Raw genomic sequence first — 21,466 nt, 5'->3', positions numbered from 1 at the left:
TGGAGTGTTCTCCCGGACGTCTTCAAACGCGCCTTCGGACATGCCGATGATTATGATGATGCTTTCCAACAATTGCATCGTCTTCGCCAAGGGCCATCGGAGTCGGTGATGCAATTTGGCTCGTTTCCGAAGTCTTTTGCTTCGTGCGGAGCCAAATATGTCGGAGCGGATCAAACTAGGAATGTTGTGGCCAACACTTCGTCAAGATCTTGTTGGACTTGTGCATGCACTTGCTTCTGCCACCCTTGACGATGCTCTTCGCTTGGCACAGCGTTATGAGATGTCGCCTCTTCCACTTCTCGCTGCATGTCCTTCCGCTCCACTTCCTATGGGTGATGGTCTTGTTCCAATAGAGGTTGATGCTGTTGCTGCTCGAGTCCAAGGACAAGCGCGAGGACGTGGTCGTGGCCGTGATGTTCGCTGCTGGGCGTGTGATGAAGTTGGTCATACTTATCGGCGTTGCCATCGTTTTCCGGATTGGCGACCTCCATTTCCTGGGTGGAGACCTTGGCGTCAGCAACGTCCCCTGGGTGCTGCTGCAGTGGAAGGTCTGGACACTGAGATGCATCCGGGAAACGAGGAGTCGCGCGAGTAACGGAGGGACCTTGCGCGAATAAATCAGTGACCCCTCCATCTTTCTTTCAGGAGTATCATCAAGGGGTTCACTCGGCACCAGTTCATCCAGTGTTTACTTTCCAAGCTCGTTTTTATAACAAGAAGTCTCCTATTATTCTCTCCGTGTTGGTTGATACAGGTTCGAGTTTATCTTCTATTGCTCGACCTGTTGCCACATGTTGTCGTCTACACTTGCGTCGTGCGGCAGAACCAGTTTTCATTCTTTATGGCAATGGCCGTACACATGCATGTGCACGGGATGAGGTGGACCTGGTTGTGCGTGTGGGCGATCTCGAGCTTGAGTTGCAGTCGTTGCGGGTGGTGCCGAGTCAAGCTTTTGACCTCATTCTTGGTATGGATTGGTTGCAACGCAATCATGCCAAGTGTGACTTTGAGGCTTCTCCCCCTTGTCTCATACTTCCTTATGTTTCATCCATTCCTCTCACTTCCATACCTCTTCGTCCCTCTACTTCTACCTCTGCTTCCATTACTTTTGTTTCCCCACTCTTTCCTTCTGTGTTTCCATCTTGTTCTGCTTCTCCCTTTTTCGATCCCTCCGACGATCTTTGTGTTGCAGCAGTTGACCGGCTCATGAAGGAGTATTCTAATCTCTTTGAATTTGACCTATCGTCTGGGGCCAAGATTGCCACACGTCATCCAATTCCCACTGGGGATGCTCGTCCAATCAAGGTTCCTGTTCGTCGTCGGTCACCTAAGAAGATCAAAATTTTATGAGCAAACGTCAAGGAAATGCTGGAAAAAGGGTGTTATTCGGAAGTCGCGGAGTCCTTGGGCATGTGAACCTCATCTTGTGACGAAGCCTGATGGGAGTATTCATTTCTGCATCGACTATCGTCCGTTAAACGAAGTGACGATCCCAGATGTGTATCCTCTTGCTCACACTGCTGATCTCTTGGATCGTCTGGGGCGAAGTCGTTGGTTTACCAAGCTAGATCTTGCTTCTGGGTATTGGCAAGTACCAATGGCCGAAGAAGATATTCCTAAGACTATTTTTCGTACACCATTTGGTTTGTACGAGTTCTTGGTGATGCCGTTTGGTTTGAACAATGCTCCAGCAACTTTCCAGCGGATGATGGATGAGGTTCTTTGCGATATGCCGGAGGTGACTGCTGACTTCATTGATGATGTCTTGATCCACTCGGAGGGGACGTGGGAGGAGCACGTTCGTGATGTTTGTAAAGTGTTGGATCGGCTATGCGACGTTGGTTTAAAGCTGAAGTGGTCGAAATGCGTGTTTGGGTCCAAGGACACAACTTATCTTGGGTACCGTATTTCTCATGAGGGTTTGCAAGTTGATCCTGACAAACTTGTGGCTGTTCTAAAGTTCCCTACTCCGAAGTGTGTGAATGATGTGCAGCGCTTTTTGGGTAAGGTGCAGTATCTTGGTCGTTTTGTGGATCATCTTTCCGATCGCACTACACCATTGCGAGTGTTGCTGAAGTCATCAACGTCATCTTTCATTTGGTCTCCGGATTGTGAGCGGGCGATCGTGGATCTCAAAGAGCTATTGACAACTCCTCCGGTTTTGGCATATCCTGACTACACTCGACTTTTTATTTTGCGTGTGGATGCTTCTGATATTGGTCTTGGAGGTGTGTTGATGCAAGAGAGCTCGAGTGTGCCTGGTCAGCGCCATCCCATTGCATACATAAGCCGTACATTACAACCAGTGGAGATGAACTATTCCACGACGGAGAAGGAGTGTTTAGCAGCAGTCTGGGGTTTCGAGAAACTTCATGCATATCTACATGGTTCTCGGACGTTACTTGAAGGTGACCATGCTGCTGTTGCTTCATTATTGAAGCGGAAGAACCTAGTTGGTCGTACGGCTTGATGGGCTTTGAAGCTTCAGATATATGATTTCGATGTTGTTCATCGCCCAGGGAGTTCTATGGCTGATGCTGATGCCCTTTCTCGAGCTCCTCTTCCTTCTCCACTCACTTCTCATGTTTCTGACAAGCCTATTGTTCCAGCATCTGTGGATTTTCTAGATGAGGATTCTGTGCCGTCGGTGGTTGCTGTCCTTGACGTTTAGTGTCCACAGAGTGCAGAGCAAGATCTGCCTTCTCTTGAGGAGGTTCGCAAGGCTCAGAAGATTGAGCCGTGGATTCAAAGGCTTCGCGATGGGTTTGAGAATCCTGCATCACTTGCTGATGACTTGCCTTTCCGGCATTTACATTCTCAATATCACCTTGAAGATGGCCTTCTTTATTTTGTGGGGACGGATCCTGATGATCATTTACGATTGGTGGTACCTTCGGTGTTTATTCCGCGGTTTCTCCATGCCTACCATGATTCTCCTGTTCTAGGTGGGCATATGGGACACCGTCGTGTCACCGAGAAGCTGTGCAGGTCTTTCTATTGGCCGGAGATGTGACATGATATTATCCGGTATGTGCGTAGTTGCGTTTGGTGCCAAGCTCGTAATACTCCCCCTTGTGCTGCGAAAGGACGGTTGGAGTCAATTGCAGTTTCCCGTCCGTTTGAGTTGGTGGCGTTTGATCTTATGGGACCTTTTCCACGATCGACTGCTGGCAATGAGTATGTTATTATTGCTTCTGACTACTTGACTCGTTGGGTGGAAGTTGGTGCTCTTGCTAGTGCCTCTGTAACTGCTGTTGGATACTTCCTCCTCAATCGAGTGGTGTTCCAGCATTCTTGTCCAGAGCGGATTCTTTCGGATAATGGTCCTGCATTTATGGCTGAGGTATTTCATGTTTTGACATCTCGGTTGGGGATACGCCACACTTTTACGAGTGCTTATCATCCACAATCAGACGGTCTGGTGGAATGGCTCGTTCGGACATTCAAAGGGATGATTTCGAAGTATGTGAACTTTCAGCATTCGGATTGGGATGGTTATTTGCCGTCTCTTCGGTATGCCTATGTCACAGGGGTGCAAAGTTCTGTTGGTGCTTCACCATATAAACTTCTATATGGTCATTATCCAATATTACCAACAGAGTTGAGTTTACCTTCGCGATTGCCACGAGCTCCTGATGCTAGGTCATGGGATCAGTATTTGACAAGCATTCTTCCACTTGTCCGAGCAGAGTCTGCTGAACACTTAGGCCGCGTACAAGTGGGACAACAACGGCGCTACAACTCCCATCATCATCCACCTGCGGAGTACAAAGTGGATGATTTGGTGTTAGTTCGTTTTCCCCATCTTACGGTACGTGGTTTATCTAAGGGGCTCCTTGCGCAGTGGAAAGGACCGTATCGGGTGTTGCGGCAAGTTGGACCGCAAGTTTATGAGGTTCGGCATGACGTTCAGTAGGCCGATCCTCCAGAGATTGTGCATGTGCAGCGGTTAAAACGCTTCATACAAAGGGATCAGGAGTAGTTAATACCGTCTACAGATCCGCCGTTACCTCCTCCTAACGTTCCTCCAGATCCCGGCCCATCTACAAGAGAACCCTGACGGCCTTCCATTATTCCGAGAGGAGGGGATGATGTGAGGGCCAAGTGTACGGCTACGATACCATATACTAATATTAGCGTAGTGGATTTTGGTAGCCGTCGGATTGGTTTCAATCCGGACCACTCGCTCCTGTATATAAGCTAGGGTTTTTGGGCTAATTGAGATGCACATTTCTGTATTCCCTTTCCATATTCCATGCACTCACATGTGTATAATTTATAAAAAAATTGAAACACCTCCATATGTTTTACAAGATTAAATTATCTACATAATCACCTTTGGTTATAACCTTCTATTCTTATAGTTCAGTTTTATCTTTTTACTACTTCCTTTTTGAAATACAAAATATGATTATGTGGATCAAAGATCAAAACAAAAGTAATGATCTGAAACTCACACACGTGAAAATAAAGGAGAGAAAAAAAAAAGAGAGGAAAATATGTTTTCTTATGAACAAGTCTTGCTACCATTATCCGCTTTAAGAGCCTTCAATGATGGTAGCAACTCAAAACGAAACAAGATATGATCAAGCTTAGCTAGCTTTTGAGTTTTTCATGCCAAGGGATCATTGACGCAAACGTCTTGCAAGACTCCGATCTTCCTCAGTAGCTCCTCTGGATACTCAGACTTGCGCTGGCAAAGCAGAAATGATTTATAAACATTCAAGAGAGAAATCTTTTACTTGCACTTCCACAACGCTAGATGAGTAACGAGGTGGAATATTACATGAAGGTCTAAGAGCTAAAAGATTCGATTTATAAATTCTGAAAGTTAATCTTGAAGGGTCTCGGAAAGTTATTTCGAGTCATACGGAAGTAGAGCATCTCGCTTTATTTCCATGAAACTCTTTGGAGAAATCGCTTGGGGGCTTGGACGGATCCCAAGAAGAAGCCACAGGAAATCTGGTTTTCCAAAGCGAACCCCTTGACACGCACCCTCTTCATACGTGAAATGGAGTTCATCTCCAGTGTTGAATCTAGCTAAATATTCCAGGGAGAGCTTATGAATTGGCACCCTGAGCCAAGCGTACACATTTGCTTGGACGCCAAGTTCGTTTGCGATACTCCCCAAATCTCTTATGGTCGAATCATTAAATGTGGGTGGAGTATATGGTAGAGTATAAACCGTGCCCAAGAATTGCTAGAGGTCATAGATGAAAGAAGTCCAAGATTTATAAACGGCAGAAGTATGAGGATGTGCCAGATTTGTAAACTGTAAGTGAATGTCCAGTCCCTGCATGGAACTGGACATTAGGAATGTGGTGGGAGAGCAGTGTACGTAGGGTAATAGTCATGGCTTGTAGAACTGAGGGAATATTCCATTTGCCGCTACGTCAGTATTAGGGTCACAACCATTGGGGACACTTAAGGGGGAAAAAACAGGGGATCAATTATGTGTGAGGAAGTGAAGAGAATAAAGGAAAAAGGATGCCTCAATGAAGAGGTCCTCGGTGAAGTGCTCTCAATTGTGTGAACAAGTGACTTCGGATACAACGAGAAGCAAGAGAACGTCAAGCCACTATGAGCATACCCTGTCCTCACTGTGGGCAGCGGTTCTATTTTAGAGCAAACTCCTAAATATTCCCTAGGGTGTCTTCACTGGTGCACTGCTGTGTTGTCTAGTGGTAAAATAGTACCCTACCACGGTATAGACCCAGGTTTGTTTCCCGGGCAGTGCACAAGTGAAAACACCCTAGGGAATATTTAGGAGTTTGCTCTAAAATAAAATTGCTACCCACAGTGAGGACAGGGTATGCTCATAGTGGCTTGACGTTCTCTTGCTTCTCGTTGTATCTGAAGTTGCTCGTTCACACAATCAAAAGCGCTTTGCTGAGGACCTCTTCGTCGAGGCATCCTTTTTCCTTTATTCTCTTCTTCACTTCTTCACACATACTTGATCCCCTGTTTTCCCCCCCTTAATTGTCCCCAATGGTCGTGACCCTAATACTGACGTGGCGGCAAATGGAATATTCCCTCAGTTCTACATGGCTCAATCTCTAGAGCAAGATCAACCTCAGCACGCGATGATCAAAGGATTGTATTTGAATGAGGCATCTTGCCGTCCATTCACAACGATATCTGGCTGCTCGATCGGCATTTTTCCATCCATTCAGACCGCCGTTCATCAACGAGGCATGAAGTAGCTGCGTTTCTCGGACACGTTGCAAGCGGCCGTCTGGGGGCTCCCGTGCCTGTCCGCCGGCTCTCTGCTGCGATTTCAAGCTCGCGGATTTCTTCCACAATGCGCTGAGACAGCGCGGACGATGTCTCCGGTTAGCAACCAAGAGCTAGAAGCTGCCTTTCCTTCACCCACCGATATCTGGGACCGATTCGATCGGCATTTTTCCATCCATTCAGACCGCCGTTGAGGACCGAGGCATTCGGCCGTTCATCAACGAGCTGCGTTTCTCAGACAAGATGCAAGCGGCCGGCTGAGGGCTCCCGTGCCTGCGCGCCGTCAAACTCGCGGATCTCCTCCACGGCGCGCTGAGATAGCTCCTGTCGATCGATTCCTCAACCAAGAGGACCTCGAAAGAAGCTGCCTTTTGCTCTCAATCCCGGCTCAATCCCTCATCCAACGATGACAAGGTCCAGGACAGCTCGGAGCCGGAGCAGTGAGCGGAGAAGAACTTCCTCTGCCGGCCGATTGGACGCGACGGTGTTAGCGCTTTGCTGAAGCGAGGAAAGAAGCTGCCTGTGCTCTCTATATCCCTGTCCGACAAGCCTAGAAGCTCAAGAGCAGCGCTACCGGAGAGAATCTGTGCCTTTCCTCGATGCTTGGGGAACGATGCGAAAGGAGAGAGAGAGAGAGATGAAAAACTGTTTGTCGCGCGCAATGCCGTGGAGTTGCTGTTCGATCCGCGCTACAAGCCGAGGAAACAAGTCTAGCGCTCCCAAAGATGTTAACCAAGAAGAGCTCGGAGAAAATTTAAACTTGGCTTAAACCACTAAAATAACCAGCTCGCTTTACCCCTTAAAAACACTGTAGTATATTCTAGTAACTGAGTCTCGTCCTGGGAGATTTCTCTTCCTGGATTGTTCCGGACTTCCCGTAAAGCGGTGTCCGTCCACTTGAAAAAATGCGCTCGCTCTCTCTTGGTTACTTTGGAATGCTCTTTCGGAGCTCTTTGTAGAGCTGGGTCATCCTGATCGACATCACAAGATTTTAGAGAATTCCTCAAAGCGAAGCTGCGAACCTTGCGTGTATGAGATGCGACACGGTTGGACGCTGATACGAGAGCAATCTGTGAGTGGAGTGAGCGTAAGTTTCGAGAGATCTTGAGCAAAGAACTGTCAAGAAAATGGAAACGAAAGCTTACTCATCCCATCTTCCACCTTTACCTCCTCTTCCATACATTCCTCCTCCAAAGCCATCATCGTCCATGGGCGTCTGAGCCTCAATCTTGATTGAGTTCCTCAGCCCGGTCCCGTTGTTCGTTGGCTCTCCCATCTTCACGGATAATTGCACTCCCGGCCTTCCATCAAGTCGGAACTACACATAAACACCAATTGATCATCTAGGAAAACGAAGAAAGAAGAAGAAGAAAAAACGAAGAACAAAACGAGCGAAAAGAAGAAAGAAAACGAAGAACAAAGCGAGAACCTGGACACCGTCTTTGAGAGCTTGCGTCCTGACGTTCACGTCCTTCATTGTCCTGGAACAGGCAAAAAGTTCCAAACATGGTGAGAAGCGAATGTCTGTATGCAAAGAAATGAAAGAAAAGCGATCAGCAAAGGCCACAAGAAAGAGACCTAACAGTTACCGATTGCGCAGGATTGTTCTCCAGATGAAAGTGCTGGCTCGAGATCAAAGCTCCACCGGAAGCAGTCGCAGTGATCCCACCGCCATTTCCACCACCACCACCACCACCTCCAGTTCGAGACAACGAGGTGGCGGAGCTCTTCCTGGGACTGCTCACTCGGATTTGCACTCCTTCCGTCAAGTCGACTTGCATCCCCGGCTCGCTATCTACTCTCCTGGCCGAGGAAGGCCGACTATTCACGGGCGATCGCTGCTGCGGAGATCGCACTGGAGACCTCTGCGGAGATGGCGAGAGTCTGATCGAAACCGGCCCTCCAGGAGCTCTGCGTTGATCTCTTCCACCTCTCGAGGGAGAGCCAACATGGACCGAGACTTCTCCGGGACGATCCATCTCATTCCTGCTAGAAGCACGTCCTTTGGAGAGCTCCGACGCTGGCCTGGAATGCGACGACGATGCCACTAGAGCTCCCGATCCCTCCTTCCGGGGATACTTCCACACATCAGTCAAGCTGTGCTGGTTTCCAAGCTGGCCTTTGGATCGCGGCGTATAGTCGGAGCAGCGCCTCCCCTTCTTGCTCACAATCTCGTCCCCAAACGCCACATTGAGTTCCTCCGGCGAGAGCTGGATGAAAACCTTCTTGCGATCCCTCTCGCGCTCCAAGAGGTCGGCCTTTCTCACGCCCGTGTTGGCGAGATCGAGCACCGGCGAGCTCGGGGGATTGTAGTATCCACTGCTGAGCACAGCACCGCATTTGCGCATTTTCCAGACCCTATGCTCTCCCTGGATGCCCCAACCATCTTCCCGGCACCATCACACCATGGCGATGATCAAGATCCCTCCGCAAACGCAGTGACGACTGCCACTTGATATTTCGAGGGATTCTCACAGAGGGATCCAAAGCGCCGCTGCCATGCCGCGCATTGGCGCTGTGCGATTGATCGATCGCTCGCTCTCGATCGTGCCGGATCCAGCGGAGCGGCAGATCAAATCGAGGAGTTACCTCATGGCCAGATCTTCTCCTCTTCGCTGGACTGTCAAGCCCTAACCTCTTGCTGGTCTCTGTCACGTTGTCAACGGCCTGGCTTCCTGCGAGTCCGGGGAGGCTACCACGTCGGATCCACCGTTTGTACACGTGGACTAATGGAACAATGAATGATCGGTTAAATCAGTACAGCAGTATGTTCCTTTTTCTTCTTTGTATTTCTTTTATTTGTGTAGAACGTTTTTCTTCACGATCTTCGGCCTCTTGAAGCTCTGGAAAATTATAACGATTGCTTAGAATTACGAAACGAAGATCAAACATTGGCAAATAATATGGAATTTGGAAGAATCGAGCATTTTACCTTCTGCTTTTCAAGTGCCTCGTAGTCAGTTCTTTCTTTCCAAGTGCTCTTCCGAAGCTTGATCGGCCTGTTACCAACGTACTTGCCTAGAGGAAAAGAAGAGATTAGTTTTAGTGACTATGAGAAACGAACTTACCATTCATTTCTTTCATCGCAAAGGCAAGATCAGCAGCACTGGAGAAGCTCACGAATCCATACCCCTTCGTTTTCCCCGTACGCTTGTCACGAACTACCTGTACCCGACATCCACAAGCTGCATCAGAAACTTTCAGTGCCAAATACCGAAAAGGATGTGTGATGCTTACTCGAGCCATGTTGAAACTCGGAAATCTTGTAAAAGCTTTGGTTAGTACTTCGTCGTTAACCTCGTTCCCCAAATCCCCACAAAACAAACGAAAATCATCTGCAAAACAAAGCAACAACGATGAGTTTCCAGGACGATTGCCTTTTTTTTTTTCGCAGCTTACTTTCTGGCCAGTCTCCGAGAGTGGAATCCTCCCAAGATTGTCCAGCTGCTTTCCGAGGAATCGCTCGCTTCTTTGCCTCTGATTTCTGCTCGTTGTCACCACTAGCAAGAGCGGCTTTTACATTCTCCAGCGCTTCCGGGTTTATAGTCTGTGCGTCCTTTTGAAACAAAACTTGGGCCTGGAGCAAAGAAAGAACATAAAAACCAAACCAAAAAATTCAGGAACAGGAGTTCTAGAGGAGAGCTTTCTTTTCTCTTACTTGTTGTTGTTGAGGGTGATTGTAAAGGTCTGGAGCACCTTGGTAGAGTCCTTGGTAATGGTACTGCGGCGCTTGAATCACAGCCGAGGTTGGAGGCTGCTGATACTGTGGCTGGAATGGTACGTGAGTATAGAAGGTTGGAGTGACTTGTGGCGCTGAGAATGGTTGGCTCAAGTATGTGAACTGCGAGCTTGGAGGTGGAGCAGGCCTGATTTGAATCGGTCTAGTAGTCGGACCAATCGGTGCCTACCAAGAAAACAAAAAGTTCGATCACTCACAGCGAGAATGCGAGACAAACAAGCCATACCTGGACTGGAGCCGGAGGTGAAGGAGAAGGGCCGATCATTGGAGGCGGGCGTGGCGGCGAAGAGCGCGAGAGAGGCGTCGTGAGCTCCGATCCCAAATCCTTGATCTCTGCCTCGAAGCGCTCGAGCTCGCTCATGAGATTCGCCATGGCCGGCGCCCCGCCCCTGTCACAGCGCAAGAAAATCTCCCGCTCTACCTGGAACGCTCTCCTCCTCCGCCGGAGGAACCCTAACTATTCAAAGATTTTAGGCTAGGGAAGAAAGGGAGATTATGCGGGCAAAGATCGAGGAGGAGAGCGAGCGCGCTCGATTGGCGAGCAAGGAGGAGCTCGCGGCGCCGCTCCAGGCGCTGCCGCCAGTACAGTTCGCATTCGCCTATGGCTCGGGAGTTTTCCGTCAGCGCGAGATCTCGGAATCATCGGTGAGTTTCTTCCTCATTTCTTCTGGATTATCGACACTGCGATGGCCACAGGATCGCACGGTGGACTACATTTTGGGTGTCTCGTCGCCAGCGCAGTGGCATTCACAGGTAACAAATGTTTTAGAAGATTTTAAGAAGGAACTAGAAGGAACTTTGGTTGTTCTTGTTCTTGTTCCTGTAGAATATAGAGATGAATCCATCGCACTACTCATCTTGGATCGCTCACTTTGGCGGCAAAGCGGTACGATCCTGCCTTTCGATCGATGAAGTTTTGTTTGATAACACTTGTCTCTCTCCTTTTTTTTTCTCTCTCTGCGATAGGTAGCGGACGCAGCTTGTATTCTTGGAGTTGGCGTTCACTTCAATCCCTTTGTGGAGTGGCGGGGCAAAGTTGGTATTACACACTTATTTTTCTCGTATGTTTTCTTCTCTTTACTGTCATTCCTGATATGTTTTTCCCTCTTGCAAGGTGATCAAATATGGTGTTGTTGGTCTTTCTGATCTCGTGGGCGACATTCTAACGTGGAGAAGACTCTACATTAGTGGGCGGCTCCAAAAGCCTGTAAGTTTTTCTTCTTTGGTTTTCTCTTCGAAACGATTTCACGAGAGATCCTTGCACTTTTCTGTAGGTGTGTATGCTCGTGGACCATTCTGGGATAGCACAGAAGAACAAAGTAAATCTTCAGGCCGCTCTTTCGACTGCAATGCTTCTACTGCCTGACGAATTTTCCGAGGTGAATTTTTGCTCTATACCTCGTTCCTTTAGATTTGTTTTACTTGGAATGCTCTTTCTCTGTTTCAGCTTCTCGATGTGTGAGTTTTTTCTGCAGGAACAACTATACGAAACAATTTGCGGACTATCCTACCAGGGTGACATACGACTTCTTTTCGCCGAGGATAAAAATAAGGTAACTTAATGGAAATCTTAAGACCATCGTCTTACATTGATTGCGCACAGGTTTCGAAGATCGTCCAGGGCAGTTTCTCGAATTTCCGCAACTTGTACAGTTCCTCTATCCAACAGGCAACAACGAGCGACGTTCTGAAGCTGTCTCAGAAGGACGAGAAAGTTCTCAGTTCTCGATTTTCACAGGTATTTCATTTTAGTTGAGAAACTACCGCTGGCAAGCGTCTAATTGCGATCGACAGGAGCTTGGCCCTGATGCCGTCCGGGAGCATGTTTCTCACCTCCCTTCGACGCTTCTCCAGCGTTTGGCAGCTAAAACGGGAACAAGATGCGAGAATTCATCGGGAGGTACTCAATATGATCGAAACAAAGCTTGAGCTTCAGCACACCCTTTCGGTTTTTTTTTTTTTTTTTTTTTGTTTTTGTTTTTTGGGATCTTAGGCAGCGTCGCGGTCGCCGATGCGCTGGTGAGATTTGGGAATGCCCGGCAGAGATTGATCAAGCAAGCAGTGGCGAGCATCGTTCGCACGTCGAGCTTGAAGCAAGCGCTCTCGGGATTCATAGCTGCCGGTGGAGTGAATGCGTTCCGATACGCGTCCAGGAAAGTAGGCAAAGCGTGGAAATCCTGCTCCTGAGCGCGAAATATTTGAATTTAAATTTTGAAATTTTAACTTTTGGCGCCATTTAGTTTCTGGGTTTTTAGGGTTCTAGAAGAGGCGTAGCACTCGAACGGTAAGCGTTAGCTATGGCGGAGGAGGAATCGGCAGCAGCAACAGCGGCGATCGTCGAGGAAGAAGAAGGAGCGCCGACGAGGCTGTGGGTATCGGTGAACAATCTCTCGCAGAAGAAGCCCGTGACCTTGTTCGTGGAGGATGTGGACAAGACGCGAGGGGCGACGTCCGGGGAGAACGCCGCCGTCGCCAGTACCGTATCGGATCTGGTAACGGAGACGATCAAGGCGGAGATTCTCTACCAGCAAGATCAGGCCAAGGTCGCCGTGGAATCCGTGGACAGCGTAGTGGATGAAGCGATCAGGACGGAGCTCCAGCACAAGGCGCAAGCAACGACGCACGACAAAGTCCCTTACACTGAGCTCACCCTGGCGCTCATCAAGCCCGACGCGCTCAAGGCCGGCTACGAGAGAGAGATCCGGTACACGATGCAGGCTCACGGATTCGTCATCGTTCACGAGTCTCAGATCCAGGTAATGCTTTCTCTCGGTTTCGCAATTTCATCTCCCAGGGATGGATTTTTGCTCGCTGCGTTCTTTGTTCTTCCACGAAGATTGATGATAAACAGGATTCCAGCTTTGTGGATGCAGTTCACGAAAGTCCGGGCTGCGCTCTTCTATGATCACCACCAGGACAAGCCGTGGTTTGAGAAGCTGACGCGCTACATGAGCAGGTTTGGTCCCATCCATAGTCGATAGTTTCTTCGCTGAGTTGTTTTTTTTTTTTTCTTTTCAGCGCTCCGGTTCACGCTTTTGTCTTGGGCAAAGTCCGAGCAGCGAGATCGTGGAATGTAGCAATCGGTCCCACGGATCCAGAGCAAGCTCGGAAAGAATCGCCTCTAAGGTTTTCTCTCGTTCTTAATTTCCTGGGATGTTTTAACTGCGTGACACGAACTTTCGAATCATAGCTTGCGAGCACGCTTTGGAAAGGACATACTTCGCAATGCTGTTCATGGCAGCTTCAACGCTGCTCGAGCAAGACACGAGATCAAACTTCTCTTCCCCAACTGTAAGAAGCATATCTTTGTTCACTTGGGTGGATCATCTTTCTCCTTTTACAGTGATTTTGGACCCTCTTCTCGATCCACCCAAGGCTCGCTTCTACTTTGACAAGTTCCTCAAGAAGACTTTGATCGAGGGGCTGACTGCTCTTGCCACGGCCAAGCCACATTCGGAGCCACTCCAAGTGATCGTATCCTTTTCGTCTTTCTTTCCTCGTTTAATCCGTGTGAAGTTCTCCTTGACAAGATAGTTCTTCAGAGATGGTTTGCGCAGTGGCTGCAACACCACAATCCATACAGGCCTTTCGTTGACGGCAAGAAACACGTCGAAGTGGTCATTCCAGACTAGAAACTCTGCGAGAGCAGCGCATCACGTAAGCCTCTCAGTTTGTTCTTGCTTTCTTAACCAGATGAAGCTCGACTCCGTGACGGCCTTGAGTCCTTTGTCCGCCATCTCCTTCCGCACTCGCTCAGCATCGTCCAATCGACCAGCCGACGCAAAGATATTCGCTAGCAGAATGTAAGCCGCGGAGCACTCCTCCTCAAGCTCCGACACCTGATACAACGCTTCCGACGCCAGCTCCAGATTGGAATACGCTCCACACGCACTCAAGAAGTTCGTCCAGGATATAACATCCGGCACAAACGGCATGCTCTTGAGCAACTCCGCCGCCTCGACCAGCCTCCCGGACCTGCTCAAGAGATCGACAATGCAAACGTAGTGCTGGCGGACCGGATCGATCGCAAACTCGCCCCGCATCAGCATGAAGTAGTCCCAGGCCTCTCGGAGCTTCCCGGCGTGGCTACAGGCGGAGATGAGATTGATGAAAGTAACATCGTCGGCGAGGCCACCTTGGAGGACGAACTCGCGGAAGCTCTCAAAGGCGAGCGTGACATGCCCAAACCGGGCATACGCCGCGATCATGGACGACCAAGTCACGACGTTCTTGCTCGGCATCGACTGGAAGGCAGCTATGGCGTCATCGATGCTACCACACTTGGTATACATGTTTACCACGGCGTTCATCAAGGTGGTGGCGGTGGTGGTGGTGTTTGATCGATCGAGCAAGGTGGCGGCGGTTGTGGAGTTTGATCGATCGAGCAGCAGCCCCGACTCGATCAACAGCGAGTGGATCCAGCGTCCCTCGGCCAACGTCGCGGAGCCAAAGCAGGTATCCAGGATCGTCACGAAGGTGACGTCGTTGGGCGGCTCCCCGGCGTCGATCATCCGCTTGAAGAGCTCCAGCGCCTCGCGGCCATACCCGTTCTGGGCATAGGCGGTGATCATGGCGGTCCAGGAGATCACATTTCGATGGAACATCCGCGAGAACATCGCCCAGGCATCGCCCACGCTGCCGGATTTGCCGTAGAGATTGATCACCGCGTTGCCCACCGCGACCAGCGATTCCAATCCGGCCTGGCTCGCCTTGGCGTGGATCTCTTTGCCTCGCGCTAGATCGCCCAGCGTGGAGCAGGCATCCAGCGCGCTCACGACAGTGATCTGGTCGCCCTCCACGTCCATGGCGCGGTGGATCGCCAGCGCCTCGATCGGCATCGCGTTCTGGGCGTACACCGAGATCATCGCGTTCCAGGAGACGAGGTCGCGGAGATTTTCGCATCGATCGAAGACTCCCCTCGCGACGATCACGCTTTGGAGGCGGCCGTAGGCATAGATCAGCGAGTTTGGCACGCAGACGTCCTCGCGGTCGTGGCCGCTGGCGACGATCATCGCGTGGATGGATCGCGCTTGATCCAGGCTCTCGCAGGCGCCAAGAACATTGACGAAGGTCACGTTGTTGGGGTGGATTCCATCCAGGAGCATGCGCCGGAAGAACTGGAGAGCCTCGCGCGGCTGCCCATTCTCGGCGCTGGCCTTGATCATGATCGTCCACGAGTAGACGTTGCGGTCGCGGATGGAATCGAATACGCCGCGCGCGTCGGCGAGAGATCCACACCGGCCATACATCTGGATGACGAGATTTCCAAGCAGTCGATCGTCGCCATAGCCGGATTCTTGGATGCGAGCGTGGATTGCCTTGCCGCGAGCGAGCGATCGCGCGGCGCCGCATTCCTGGAGCAGGGAGATGAATCGCTCCACCTGGATGTAGGGATCGACGGAGGAGTCGTCGATTTCGTCCGGCGATCGGCAGAGCTTGCTGGGATTTGGCAAGAGCGCCATTTGAAATGGAATCTAGGGTTCTTTCGATGGCGGACGAATCCGGCGGTGGCGATGGCGGCAGTGGCGGCGATCCAGAGTGGCCGTCGGTGGATGGCGCGCTGGGAGCGCAGCCGGAGAAGGCATTGAATCAGGCGCGCCTCCTCTTCTACGCGGGATTCTTGCTCCTTCCCTGGCTGTGGTTCATGAATTGCTTCTACTTCTGGCCAGTTCTTCGCAGCCGCGCGCACAGCGCCATTCGACCCTGTGAGTTCTTGGATTGGATCATTCTTGGATGATCGATCTCTCTTTCGCAGATGTCGTGCTTTCGGGCATTGGATTCCTAGCCTACAGCGCGATTCTACTATCGTGGGCGCTCGCATTCTCGATCGGCGGAGAGGCGATTGTGGGACGAACCCTATGGAAGAAGCTCGCAGTGATGACAATCGTGGAAGAGTACCAATTGAATTAAAAGCTTTCGATTCCTCGCCTATTAAACTCCATTTTAGGGCAAGTCGAGAGATTCTTTCCTCGCGTTGGTTTTTGGGGTAAAGAGGGAAGCTGGAGGGAGCGCTGCTGGGCAAGAAGAACCAATCAATCTCACGCCCCGCGCCTCGATTCGAATCGGTGATCTCGCCGCGTCGCCATTCTCCGCCAGCGCTATCGGCGCCGATTCTAGGGTTCTTTGGTGAGTACGCATTTTCTTTGCTTGCGCGGGCGGTGGAGTGACCCCATCTCAATTCGAGCATTGGTTTCGTGCAGGCACGCGTAAATGTACTAGATTTTCTGCTAGTGGCAGAAGTATGAAGTTTGAGGATGGGCCGCTCAAGAGCTATTTGGTTAAGAACCTCCAGCCCTTGTAAGCGTTTCTATTTGTTCTTGGTTTTGGAATTCTTTGTTAACTTCTCTTTCCTTTAGGACTGCTGCGGACCCGGCGTTGCTCGCAAACTATGTAGCTGCGCTCCTCAAGAACAACAAGCCCAAGCCAGAGCTTCAGACCCTTTGCGTGGACAAACTCTTCGATTTTCTGGGCGATGGTACGTTTTTGGGAAACGCAGAGAAAGAGATTGTAACTCTTGTTCATATTGTCTGTCACAGGCACAAAACAGTTCGTAACACAGCTTTTTAAAGACATAGAAGATGGTACTTTGGTAGAGGTCCCAGAGGACTCTGTCTCGCCCGCTGCTCCTCCGGCTGGCGATGCAACGACGGAAGTGAAGTCTTCTCCCACGCCCGTGACCCGGACAATACCATCAGCAATTCAGACTAACGACGATGGAGACGAGAGCTCTGACGACGAGGATGATGATAGGAATCATAAGCACAGAAGACGCATTTCTCGATCGAGGTCCTTCGACAAGGATGCCGAGGAAAACGAGAGAAGCCACCACAGGAAACGGAGCAGATCAACGGAGAATGGTCACTACAGGGACAACCATCGCCACTATGATCACCGGAGGTCTTATCGAGGTAGAGACGGCCTGGCTTCGCGAATAGTTGTTGATGGAGCTGTCCACGGAGGTGGGATGCGAGGTGGTCTTCCGTTTAGAGATGCTGGTGGCCCGAGGTTTTTCGGTCCTGGTCTGCAGCGGAATATGGCTGGTAATGGTGGACGTGGTTGGCTTCCTCCGGATCAAAGATTTGCCGGGGCTTTTCCTCCTGACTTTCCACCCGCACTTCTAGCTCAAGGACCTTCCACTTCGAACATTTTTCCCGGAAGAGTCCCTGGTGGTAGAGGTGGTCCTCCGCCGCAACCCCCGTGGGGAAACTTTGGCCTGCTGGAGAACGGATCTTTGGAAGTGATCCCACTCAATCCTCGTGGAAGCAATCCAATGGCGATGATAAGCAGGACCAGGTGCTTGGACTTTGAAGAGCGTGGATATTGTTTGCGTGGAGACTTATGTCCCATGGAGCATGGTGCAAACCGTATAGTCGTGGAGGATGTGCAGGTATGTCGCATTTACTCTTTATGCTAACTCACTTTCTACTTTTGCAGAGCCTCTCGAAGCTGACTTTACCGATCGGAAACGCAAGGAATGGAACATCATCGGCTCCACCAGAAAAGGTGGCTCGAACAAATCGAGAAAGCCTTGGTGGAGAGGATGGCAATCCGGCAAGCACGGTGTCGGATTCCTATGACCCGGACCAGCCTCTTTGGGGTGGCAAGGATCCGTCCGACAAAGTGAGGCACTATAACTCGGAACGGCAGTGGGACAATGGATCGGATCCACGGGAAGTCGGGGTTGATGACAAAACAGGTGACAACACTTCCAAAAGTCTAGAACCAGGTGTTTCGGTATGGGATAGGATCGGCCCTGTAGATGGTGAGAAAGGTAGCGTGAAAAGGCCGAAACTTTCAGGAGCAGAGGAAGGAAATGGTCATATGGCAAACAATGGGGGTGTACAGGCTGAGAAGCACTCACATTTGCAACGAACCGCAGCTGGGACTAGCTACAGTGGAACAGATGGCCGGGACGATAGAACGGAAAAGGCTCAGCGCACGCTATACGTGCGTTGTATTCCGACTGACACTAATAAAGCCGATATTCTCAAGGGACACTTCCAGAAGTTTGGCAAGGTGCTAGATATTCGGATTCCGACCATGTGGAAGGACAGGGCCTTCGTGCAGTTTTACGAGCGGGAGAGTGCACTGGCAGCTCTTGCGTCACCGGAAGCTGTTCTTGGCAACCGATTCATTCAACTCGACTGGGCAAACCGTGACAACAGAGTCCACCCGCATCCTTACGACTATCATCGTTCAAAGCCAGGTGCTCCGGCGGCGGGGAAAGAAGTTCCAAACGGGACGACGGCTACGCCAGGGACTCCAGCTCCGGAAGCGAAAATGCCTGCTACGAATGGCATGGCTTTGCAGGCGCAAAAAAAGCAGGAGGAGCTGGAACAGATGAAGGAGGAGATTCGGAAGAAGCAGGAGGCTCTGGCCGCGAAGAGGAACGAGTTCAAGCGGAAGCTAGACAAGCTTGCCAAGCAGGTTTGGCTCTGGTTTCACTTTCTTCTGTTCGTGTCATTGACTCTTTTCTTCCACTGTTCTTATGTTGTTTCCAGGGTGTTACGCTTCCTGCGAGTGAATCTGATGCACAGGCTACGGAGGATACGAACTCGTCTACCCTTCCAGCCGCTGCGAAGTCTCCAAAATCTCCTTTTCCTCGTCCTGGACAACAATTTAACTCTGCTGCAGCAGCACCATGGGGACCGTCTCGGTACAAGCTTGATAATAGAACGACTGTATTCAGGATCATAAGTCCTCCACCTTCTGCACTTTCAGACGTAAGTTCTTCTCGTTTCTTTTCGTTTGTGGCTGTCAAGACTTACGAGAGTGTGATTCTGGCTTACAGATAGTGGCACTGAAAGCTCATTTTGGAACTTATGGTGAAGTTTCCGACTTGGAAGTAGTCGAGGAAGGCAGCGCTGCCCAAGTCTCTTTTGCCACACGCCGGGACGCGGAGAAGGCTTTCGCGCAGGGGAAGTCGTGGCAAGGACAACCTCTCCAGTTCGCGTGGGTGAACAATCCCACGCCATCGTCAACCATAGCTCCGCCGCCATCGAGCTCTTCAAACTTCTCGCCCTCCATCGCGCAGCAAGACGCGACTGTTGGAATCGAAGGCACAGTCTAGCGTGAAGAAGCTCCTTTTCCTTTTTGCTCTCAAGTTCTATCTCGATCAAAACCTCTCCTCCCAAGGTACAGTACTCTAGTGTTCTTTCGTTCTTTCGTTCTTTTTCTTTCCATTCTGGAGCTAGAGAGAAGGGAAAGAAAGCTTTGCAGCTGTTACTTAACAACAGGAGAAGATCTCTCCAAAGCTTGTATTCTTTTACTACTGAAATTTCTAATGATCTACAATCGTGCATGCAAAGAAGAGGACAATACTAATTGGAACTCTCGTGGCTTAATCTTTTTTTTTTTTGGTTAGTGATTTGCGCCTAAAATTTCTGACCGTGAACCATGTTTAGGGTTAGGGTTTTGGGAGAAGAGAGAGCGAGCCGAGCGATCTCCCGTCTTTGGCGCTCGCATTGATCTGTTTTCCACCGCTGCTAGGTTTCTCATGGATGGTGATGCTCTGGGCTCAATCGCAAGGGCAAATGTATGCCGGTTTTCCACTGAGATGCTGAGATTTTAGGATTTCTCGCCGCGATTGCGCCTACAAGCAAGCATGACAGCGCTTGTCTCTCGGACTGGGCGGCACCAACAGCGATATCACACTGGCTATCGTCTCGTTGCTGGGTATGAGCTAGGATTTCTTTTTCTTCTTCTTCGTTTGCTTTTCTTGTCATGCTTTTCCCCGGATCTTTTGGAGTGATTAAATGGCCCGTGGCTTTTGCTTTTTAGATGCATACCATACAGATACAAGGAGGTGGATGGTTGCAATGGAAAAGAGGAGCCAGTTTTGGAGGTTTTGATGATCACTTCGAAGAGTGGGAGAGGGCTCTTGTTTCCAAAGGTAACGAAAAAAAAAAAACTTTTTTTTCTTCTCCAAAGCAAACGAAACGAGCGTTTTTTTTCACAGGGAGGCTGGGAAACTGATGAAACTGTGGAAGAGGCTGCGGTGCGAGAGGCACTGGAAGAAGCTGGTGTTCGTGGCGATTTGCAGGTATGAAGTTGTAGCTCCTTTTTGCTTTTGTTTTTTCTCTTCGTGATGCCCATGGCTGTGGCTTGTTTCAGGGAGATATTGGGACGTGGGAGTTCAAAAGCAAGCGCCAGCAGAGTGACTTGAATCCTGCTGGCCTTTGCCGCGCGCATATGTTTGCGCTGGAAGTGAGAGAGCAGCTAGAGTCGTGGCCCGAGCAACACTCGAGGCAACGCGAATGGGTAAGTTCGTCGCTTTTTCTAGTTTCTCCGATTTTTCTAGTTTTTGGGAAGCTCATGGAGTCTGTCTGGATTCTCGCAGTTTGTTGTTTCCGAGGCGGTGGGTCAATGCCAGGTCGATTGGATGCGCAAGGCTCTCGATAAATGGGTGTCGTGCTTGAAAATCAGGCAAGGCGCCACCACTTCCAACCAGGGGCAGTCCTTTATTTGAGCCAATGCCGGAAAGAGAGCGTTGGGAGAAAAAAAATTTTGTTCCACGAATGCTGGAGGATGAGGTCGAGGCCGGTAATTTTTTTTAGGTGTTACGAGGATTTTGGGGTCCCTGGCTTGCTTTTTAGGAGAGTGGAATAACTTACAAGTGGCATAGGCAGAAAAGAAATCGAAATGTTCCGCCAGGGAGATGGATGCACGCAAGTGTAGAGTTTCCATAAATTCGAATGCTACCAAAGTACGAGTGAGAATGGCTCCTCGCTCATATTCTGTATGTGAGTACCAAAAGCATATGATCTTCACAAGAGAACTCTTGACTTGGAGCATCATCCGGATACATAGACTGCCAGTAGGCAGGGTGGGATTAGAAACGCAAAGAGAACAAACGATTGACATTCTCCAGATCGAGGTTGGGGTTACACACAAGATCGCGTGAGTGGAGTTATACAATCCTCTTCAAATTGTTAGCTATAACCTCCTGGACACGGAGATTGCTGACAGTGATTTTGCAATATGTGCAGCATGTATTAAAAGACGATACTCTCTTCAATATGGTCAAAAGCCCAGTCGATAACGATATTCCCATAGCGAGAAAATTACTAGGGTTTTAGACTTGCGCCAACTAGGCTTGAAACATGATGTGATTGGGCAAGATACCCCAGAGCAATGGCTCTTGCTAGGGACAAGTCTTCAGCCCAAACAACCATGGAATAACACATGGGCTATAAAAGTCATGGGGAAAAGTTGCGTGATTTAAAATTTGCACACCATAAACAATAAGAAAGGAAAGATCAATCCATGGCTATCTTGAGATTTTGGAAGCTCACTTGCTCGCTCGCTTGCTCTCCCGCCCTAAATCGATTCCAAGCTGCTCTCGCTTGCCCTCGTACAGCCACTGCTCAAGATTTGCTTCACTTAAATGCCTATCTAATGGGCATTTATGGACTCAAGTGGAGTTCGTGGTGCACTAGAAGAATTGAACAGCAATGGCTCTCATACGACAATGGATATGTATTGGTTGTTAGC

The 21,466-nt window shown here is 49.9% G+C and overlaps 7 protein-coding genes across 8 annotated transcripts; 4 read left to right on the top strand and 3 right to left on the bottom strand.

Moving 5' to 3' along the window:
* Positions 1 to 6,975: 6,975 nt before the first annotated feature.
* LOC9654611 lies at positions 6,976 to 8,876 on the bottom strand. 2 transcript variants are annotated; one of them, XM_024688264.1, is made up of 5 exons: positions 7,813 to 8,876; positions 7,664 to 7,715; positions 7,380 to 7,552; positions 7,257 to 7,304; positions 6,976 to 7,205 (listed from the first exon to the last, which is right to left on the bottom strand). In XM_024688264.1, exons 1-5 carry the CDS (start codon positions 8,580 to 8,582, stop codon positions 7,160 to 7,162), a joined length of 1,089 nt encoding a protein of 362 aa, XP_024544032.1. In that variant the 5' UTR covers positions 8,583 to 8,876; the 3' UTR covers positions 6,976 to 7,159. The 2 variants fall into 2 exon arrangements, with proteins under 2 accessions (XP_024544032.1, XP_024544033.1); XM_024688265.1 differs by having other exon boundaries at positions 7,402 to 7,552.
* An 80-nt stretch (positions 8,877 to 8,956) lies between these two features.
* Positions 8,957 to 10,384, bottom strand: LOC9654809 (RNA-binding protein 42). The gene is made up of 7 exons (XM_024688268.1): positions 10,200 to 10,384; positions 9,893 to 10,138; positions 9,634 to 9,811; positions 9,472 to 9,569; positions 9,303 to 9,399; positions 9,167 to 9,252; positions 8,957 to 9,077 (listed from the first exon to the last, which is right to left on the bottom strand). Exons 1-7 carry the CDS (start codon positions 10,344 to 10,346, stop codon positions 9,030 to 9,032), a joined length of 900 nt encoding a protein of 299 aa, XP_024544036.1. The 5' UTR covers positions 10,347 to 10,384; the 3' UTR covers positions 8,957 to 9,029.
* Positions 10,385 to 10,422: 38 nt separating this feature from the next.
* On the top strand, positions 10,423 to 12,197 carry LOC9654610 (phosphatidate cytidylyltransferase, mitochondrial). The gene is made up of 10 exons (XM_002983352.2): positions 10,423 to 10,618; positions 10,670 to 10,726; positions 10,800 to 10,859; positions 10,940 to 11,008; positions 11,088 to 11,180; positions 11,248 to 11,352; positions 11,449 to 11,526; positions 11,577 to 11,711; positions 11,768 to 11,873; positions 11,967 to 12,197. Exons 1-10 carry the CDS (start codon positions 10,469 to 10,471, stop codon positions 12,158 to 12,160), a joined length of 1,047 nt encoding a protein of 348 aa, XP_002983398.1. The 5' UTR covers positions 10,423 to 10,468; the 3' UTR covers positions 12,161 to 12,197.
* Positions 12,198 to 12,258: 61 nt separating this feature from the next.
* LOC112351085 (nucleoside diphosphate kinase homolog 5-like) lies at positions 12,259 to 13,680 on the top strand. Its single transcript, XM_024688266.1, has 5 exons — positions 12,259 to 12,929; positions 12,992 to 13,099; positions 13,164 to 13,264; positions 13,317 to 13,447; positions 13,516 to 13,680. The coding sequence occupies exons 1-5, from the start codon at positions 12,271 to 12,273 to the stop codon at positions 13,603 to 13,605; spliced, it is 1,089 nt and encodes a 362-aa protein (XP_024544034.1). The 5' UTR covers positions 12,259 to 12,270; the 3' UTR covers positions 13,606 to 13,680.
* On the bottom strand, positions 13,627 to 15,435 carry LOC9654808 (pentatricopeptide repeat-containing protein DOT4, chloroplastic). Its single transcript, XM_002983227.2, has one exon. The coding sequence runs from the start codon at positions 15,433 to 15,435 to the stop codon at positions 13,627 to 13,629; it is 1,809 nt and encodes a 602-aa protein (XP_002983273.2).
* Positions 15,436 to 15,453: 18 nt separating this feature from the next.
* Positions 15,454 to 19,280, top strand: LOC9654806 (zinc finger CCCH domain-containing protein 27). The gene is made up of 8 exons (XM_002983350.2): positions 15,454 to 15,678; positions 15,729 to 16,099; positions 16,174 to 16,270; positions 16,330 to 16,448; positions 16,510 to 17,360; positions 17,408 to 18,400; positions 18,475 to 18,696; positions 18,765 to 19,280. Exons 3-8 carry the CDS (start codon positions 16,215 to 16,217, stop codon positions 19,041 to 19,043), a joined length of 2,520 nt encoding a protein of 839 aa, XP_002983396.1. The 5' UTR covers positions 15,454 to 15,678; positions 15,729 to 16,099; positions 16,174 to 16,214; the 3' UTR covers positions 19,044 to 19,280.
* Positions 19,281 to 19,378: 98 nt separating this feature from the next.
* LOC9654609 (nudix hydrolase 16, mitochondrial) lies at positions 19,379 to 20,712 on the top strand. Its single transcript, XM_002983349.2, has 5 exons — positions 19,379 to 19,648; positions 19,754 to 19,865; positions 19,932 to 20,015; positions 20,087 to 20,233; positions 20,313 to 20,712. Exons 1-5 carry the CDS (start codon positions 19,578 to 19,580, stop codon positions 20,439 to 20,441), a joined length of 543 nt encoding a protein of 180 aa, XP_002983395.1. The 5' UTR covers positions 19,379 to 19,577; the 3' UTR covers positions 20,442 to 20,712.
* Positions 20,713 to 21,466: the final 754 nt, after the last annotated feature.

The sequence above is a fragment of the Selaginella moellendorffii genome, unplaced genomic scaffold (genome assembly GCF_000143415.4).
Source record: "Selaginella moellendorffii unplaced genomic scaffold, v1.0 SELMOscaffold_57, whole genome shotgun sequence".
Classification (NCBI taxonomy): Eukaryota; Viridiplantae; Streptophyta; class Lycopodiopsida; order Selaginellales; family Selaginellaceae; genus Selaginella; species Selaginella moellendorffii.
This window is presented reverse-complemented; position numbering and strand designations above follow the sequence as displayed.

Bases quoted from the DNA above. Each gene is read 5' to 3' on its own strand.
- LOC9654611 (XM_024688264.1), bottom strand. From the start codon at position 8,582: ATGCGCAAATGCGGTGCTGTGCTCAGCAGTGGATACTACAATCCCCCG. The intron at 7,553-7,663 runs GTTCTCGCTTTG...GTTTATGTGTAG, and splicing joins CTCTCAAAGACGGTGTCCAG to TTCCGACTTGATGGAAGGCC. The intron at 7,305-7,379 runs GTAAGCTTTCGT...CTCCACTCACAG, and splicing joins AAAGGTGGAAGATGGGATGA to ATTGCTCTCGTATCAGCGTC.
- LOC9654809 (XM_024688268.1), bottom strand. From the start codon at position 10,346: ATGGCGAATCTCATGAGCGAGCTCGAGCGCTTCGAGGCAGAGATCAAG. The intron at 10,139-10,199 runs GTATGGCTTGTT...TTTTCTTGGTAG, and splicing joins CACCTCCGGCTCCAGTCCAG to GCACCGATTGGTCCGACTAC. The intron at 9,812-9,892 runs GTAAGAGAAAAG...TCTTTGCTCCAG, and splicing joins ATCACCCTCAACAACAACAA to GCCCAAGTTTTGTTTCAAAA.
- LOC9654610 (XM_002983352.2), top strand. From the start codon at position 10,469: ATGCGGGCAAAGATCGAGGAGGAGAGCGAGCGCGCTCGATTGGCGAGC. The intron at 10,860-10,939 runs GTACGATCCTGC...TCTCTGCGATAG, and splicing joins CTCACTTTGGCGGCAAAGCG to GTAGCGGACGCAGCTTGTAT. The intron at 11,712-11,767 runs GTATTTCATTTT...TGCGATCGACAG, and splicing joins TCAGTTCTCGATTTTCACAG to GAGCTTGGCCCTGATGCCGT.
- LOC112351085 (XM_024688266.1), top strand. From the start codon at position 12,271: ATGGCGGAGGAGGAATCGGCAGCAGCAACAGCGGCGATCGTCGAGGAA. The intron at 12,930-12,991 runs GTTTGGTCCCAT...TTTTCTTTTCAG, and splicing joins CTGACGCGCTACATGAGCAG to CGCTCCGGTTCACGCTTTTG. The intron at 13,265-13,316 runs GTAAGAAGCATA...CTCCTTTTACAG, and splicing joins CAAACTTCTCTTCCCCAACT to TGATTTTGGACCCTCTTCTC.
- LOC9654808 (XM_002983227.2), bottom strand. From the start codon at position 15,435: ATGGCGCTCTTGCCAAATCCCAGCAAGCTCTGCCGATCGCCGGACGAA.
- LOC9654806 (XM_002983350.2), top strand. From the start codon at position 16,215: ATGAAGTTTGAGGATGGGCCGCTCAAGAGCTATTTGGTTAAGAACCTC. The intron at 16,449-16,509 runs GTACGTTTTTGG...TGTCTGTCACAG, and splicing joins CTTCGATTTTCTGGGCGATG to GCACAAAACAGTTCGTAACA. The intron at 18,401-18,474 runs GTTTGGCTCTGG...TGTTGTTTCCAG, and splicing joins TAGACAAGCTTGCCAAGCAG to GGTGTTACGCTTCCTGCGAG.
- LOC9654609 (XM_002983349.2), top strand. From the start codon at position 19,578: ATGACAGCGCTTGTCTCTCGGACTGGGCGGCACCAACAGCGATATCAC. The intron at 19,649-19,753 runs GTATGAGCTAGG...TTTGCTTTTTAG, and splicing joins GGCTATCGTCTCGTTGCTGG to ATGCATACCATACAGATACA. The intron at 20,234-20,312 runs GTAAGTTCGTCG...GGATTCTCGCAG, and splicing joins ACTCGAGGCAACGCGAATGG to TTTGTTGTTTCCGAGGCGGT.